This window comes from Cibotium barometz, chromosome 19, assembly GCF_041138505.1.
Source record: "Cibotium barometz isolate CiBa-2024 chromosome 19, ASM4113850v1, whole genome shotgun sequence".
Taxonomy (NCBI): domain Eukaryota; kingdom Viridiplantae; phylum Streptophyta; class Polypodiopsida; order Cyatheales; family Cibotiaceae; genus Cibotium; species Cibotium barometz.
Genome location: NC_141064.1, coordinates 31,229,764 through 31,234,342, shown reverse-complemented (window position 1 = coordinate 31,234,342; position 4,579 = coordinate 31,229,764). Strand labels below are relative to the sequence as shown.

At 44.1% G+C, this 4,579-nt stretch overlaps 1 protein-coding gene across 3 annotated transcripts; it reads left to right on the top strand.

Annotated features, from left to right (window-relative positions):
* The first annotated feature begins 472 nt into the window (after positions 1-472).
* On the top strand, positions 473-4,228 carry LOC147628452 (uncharacterized). 3 transcript variants are annotated; one of them, XM_086814175.1, is made up of 9 exons: positions 473-675; positions 903-1,124; positions 1,715-1,993; positions 2,086-2,153; positions 2,294-2,408; positions 2,653-2,838; positions 2,930-3,009; positions 3,139-3,229; positions 3,466-4,228. In XM_086814175.1, exons 1-9 carry the CDS (start codon positions 625-627, stop codon positions 3,604-3,606), a joined length of 1,233 nt encoding a protein of 410 aa, XP_086670301.1. In that variant the 5' UTR covers positions 473-624; the 3' UTR covers positions 3,607-4,228. The 3 variants fall into 3 exon arrangements, with proteins under 3 accessions (XP_086670301.1, XP_086670303.1, XP_086670302.1); XM_086814177.1 differs by having other exon boundaries at positions 874-1,124; XM_086814176.1 differs by having other exon boundaries at positions 840-1,124.
* The last annotated feature ends 351 nt before the right edge of the window (positions 4,229-4,579 follow it).

Sequence of the window (4,579 nt, the reverse complement as noted above, 5' to 3'; positions counted from 1 at the left end):
TGGGCGTGAATTTGGATGTAAGAAGATATAGGAAAAGAAGCTAGGCGCTGTCACGTGGGGCACTCCCAAATAAGATAGAAGAAAGAAGAAGAAGAAGAGGTGGGCACTATGCGAAAAAATAGCGGGTGACAACACACCGTCGCGCCCATCTGGCGTTCGATGGTGGTGAAACTTTCGAGTGGAAGGGTAGGAGCCCCATAAACCCGCTCGCAAAGTTTCACCTGCAGCATCGAACTCAATATGATAATGATGCCCCACACAAACCCGCTATTTTTTTGCATAGGGGACCCCTAGGGTGTAGATATAGTAGTGGACAACAGATCACTGGTTCACCACCCCTTAACTAAATGCCCTTCCGGACGGGCTGCACTATACAAGGGGCCTTTTTGTCCGCCGGACGCGTGTGAAGCAACTACTATTCAAATGCTCAAAATGTAAGAGCCAACGGTTCCTTCTTCAGGTCTCAACTCAATTGCTTCTTCCGCCAGAAACCAGACTAGTGAGTGGCTATGGCGTGACTGGAAGTTCCTCTCCTTCTTCACAGCGTTTTTACTTGCCGTTTCTGAGAGAAATTAAAGCAGAAGCAAAAAGAAATTACCGGAAAGCAGAAAACAGAAAGCCGAAATGCTGCTACCGCTGCTGCATAGCGAGATTAATTGCATAGATGCCTCCAGGGTAAGAGTTTCTTTACTTCGTCCTCCCTTTTCATCTTCACGGAATTTAGGGCTCTTCTGGCCTCTTTTCAGAGCATCGTTTTCCTAGTTTAGAGGTTTGGGCTTATTACAGGTTTAGGGTTTTCTCGGCTTGTTACAGGGTTAGGTTTTTTCTTTTCTTGTTAGGGATAGGCTTTCTGCTGAGAAGGTTCTTGTTCAGCTTTCCATAGCCTTAATTTTTTCCCAAAGGGGTCAGAAATGGGTACTCTGGACGCTGAATGCCATATCGCGAGGCATGTTGATGATTCCATCGGCGCCATGGTCTATTCCATGATCGGCGAACCTTCTGTTGAATCTCAGCTGCGTCACCATCTCGCCCTTTCCCAGAAGTCCCTGTGCAGCCTACATGCCCAGATCAAAGATTTGCAGCTCAACCACCGATCACTGGAGGGAAGATACGATCGAGCTAAGGTTCCCTTCGCGCCTCTTGTTCTCTGCACGGATGGGTTTTGGGTTTCACATGCGAGTTCTGTGTCTTTATTTCTCTGCAACAATCAAGTAAAGGTTTATGTTCCAACATGTAATTCCACCACTGTGTGCGTTTTAACCTTTAACGTGCAATCCCCAAGAATTCTTTATGGTATTCAACATACTATTCTATCTCTGCTTTTAAAAAAAAATTATGGTTAGCCATTAGGACTAGGGCTTATCATTGGATTCCAAGATTTTGCTTCATTATGTGTTCTTAATGTGTTGAATTCTTGGCACAGAAGATAAGGGTTAAGGTTAGGGTTATGTCTATGGACTACAACGCCTTGGTGTATAAAAATCAATGGTGCCCACAACCACGAACACCAGCGATACTAGGCAAGGGCACATAACTTAGGGTTATTTCATTATGCAATTGTGAATCCTCGGCACAGAAGATTAGCATCAAGGTTAATCAGGTTTAGGGTTGGGTTTACCAATCAGAAGCATTTGATGCATACGCAATGCGGAGAATCAGGGTTTTAAGTGCAGTATCAACAAACCTTTTGTGTCATCATTTATTGCTTCTGTAGGTGGAGGTCTCTATGAATGCAACAGCTCTGAGACAAAAGATTGCGGAGTTCGATGTTCTGAAAGGGGCGTATGAGCAACTGTTGAAGGAGTGTGAGCTTTTTCGGAACGACAGGGAGGTGTTTGCCGAGGCAGCAGAGGATGCTGAGGAAAGGAGAGCAGAGGCAGACAAGAGGGCAGAAGAGGCAGAGGTGCGAGCTATTGAGGCAGAACAGAGAGAGGAGGCAGTGATCAACTTCATCGAAACCATGCTGAAAGCTCCACCCAAAGATAAACTGCATGTAAATCATGCTACCACTTCTTCTTCTTTTCTGAATCAACTCTGGGCTATTGTGTGCTCAAACCTCTCCCTGCTTTGTTTGTTTCCATATAGACGTTTGAACTGCCGGAAGTGAAGAAAAGTTGGGCAGTTATCAAGGCCAAAAAGAATGCTGAGATGAGGTAATTGCCAAGCTTCTAAGTGAATTTTCTTCTGTGTATGAAGTTGATGTTATAGTTGTGTATGTCATTCTGGCTCTCACAACCTCCACCTTCCTTGGCAATAAAACGAAGCATGACATGGTCAGTGTTCTTTTTTGTAGCTGCTCACTACGCAAGAATCACGTGAATGTGGAACAGGACATTACAGCAGAAGACCAGCTTTGCGGTTTTCCTGGGGCAGCAACCCACCCTAATAAGTTGGCTACTATCAAACAGGTACAAAACTAAGCAGTCTGCCTCTACAATAATGTCCCTTGCACATGGCATTATTAAACAGGTCTGATGTTGTCCATGCAGTAGCTTTAGCAGTGAGGTCCCTCACACATGGTGCTTTCAGGCTTGTCTGATGCCATGGCCAATCAACTTACCAAAGTGCCTGCCTGCCTGCCCCACCAGTTGGGCTGAATGCGCCAAAACTTCTGGGGAATTTAAGTAGATGCTCATGTGTTTCTTGGTGCAGGCAGGGCTGTTTGATGCCGCAGATGCTGAGAGTCCAGTGAGCAGGCTCCATAAAAAGGGTAAGGGAATGAAGAGGGTTCTCTTTGAAGCTTGCAAAGTCCGCGAGGAAATCACGAATGCGGTCCAGCAGAGAACCGGCAAGAGCGCCTTGATGGACAAGAACAAGCTCACGGGTGAAATACGCAAGGTACCCATTTGACTTCTTTATGACTATGATATTGCCTACAGTATCCCATCTTTTCCCTCTTAGATGATGGAGTGGACGAAATGCACCCCAGATTGGCAGGCTCCAGGCTTTGAGCCCAGATGAGAAGGAGAATTTCAATCATCTGGAAGCGGAGACGAGAGCCAAAATAGAGTAACTTTCATGTCTTTTGGCTCGTTTTTGTTCTCCTGGTTTTAAATTTGCCATGGCCACCACCCAACTAAACATATGCAAATCATTATCTCCATAGTCCATTATGATGGGTTGTGATTGTGTGTCCAGGGAGGCGGCCCGGTCTGATAACGAAACGGTCAGATATTTGGCAGATTTGTTGGTGATTTTGAAGAGAAATCTTGTGAAGGCGGAGGCTGAGGTATGGCAGGGAGATGGGATTTGGACATTTTTATTTTGGGCATGCCCTGCCTTAGATTGTTTGTTTTACTAGTTTATGCTTCTCCTTCGTATCATCTTGCTCGTCGTGGACTCATAGGTGGTGCTGATGGGTTCCTTACCCATGGGAGTGCCCTTCCTTATAATGTTGGCTTTACTAAGTTTATGCTCCTCCTTTGTCTCCTTTGTATCGCTGACTGGGATTTACATGTATTGCAGGGTGACCTCATATACTCAAAGTATTGTGAGGTTCACAAGCTACTGATGGATACAGTTGCGACGCTCGGCATCCTCCCCGAGATGTATGAGGGAAAGGTTTTGGCTCCTTCCAATGATGCTCTTGAAGAACATGAAAGTTGAATTGGAGAGAGATATCCGTCCAAATACAATCTTGACATGGCAAGAACCAAGTAGCAGAAATTCAATCATAGGTTGAAGCAAATCAAGTGTACATTGTAATGTCCCCCTTACACATCTTACAACAACACACACAAAATAAGAGATACGGAACTGGAATTCAGCCCCATCCCATGTGCGGGGGCGGGGGGGTGGGGGGTAGTGGAGTGCACAATAGTGTGCTATGTTAATGGGTGCATTAAATATGGTGCAAATGCCAACTTCTGCTATATCAATCACATGCTCCCCCTCAAGTTTGTGTGTGTTCAACATGCGAGTATATGCTCACGTGAGCTTGTCTATGTTGCTACAAAATCTACTCATGGTGGAGTTCTGATTCTCCCTTCGTCATGTAAGAGTTCAAATCTTTGCAGTAACGTGCTGTTTTTGACTCAGGATGTGGCTTGTAGTGACAGGTGCATTTTACCTGATTGGTTTGGGCAATCTAGCTCAAAGGTGTGGCACCAGCTTTGAATTTGAGTGCTTCCTTAGCTCAAGCAGGGGAAGCCCTTTGTGTAAACTGCAGGACATCTTTCAAGACCTTGTTCATAGTCATACTTGTACTTAAAAGTTTGACTGTTTGATCATTATGACTTGTTGACCATTAGATCCAGATGTAAGGTATATATGCTCTAACATTTTGTGTAATTTTACAAATGTAAAATTAGATCCAGATGTAAGGTATATATACTCTAACATTTTGTGTAATTTTACAAGCTTGTATATGTATGTGATCAAGACTAGGTACAATTTGTTTGTAGTACACAACTCTTAATGTACTGAACAATTGTGTTAGGAAAAATGGGAATTTCCCATTCCCATATCATTTTGTGAATTTTGGGAAAACCTCAATTCCCATTTTTTTGAAACTCATCTTTTTCTAGTTTGAGGATCATAAGGCATGAGATCACGTTCTTTGGATTTCTAACAAAATCCC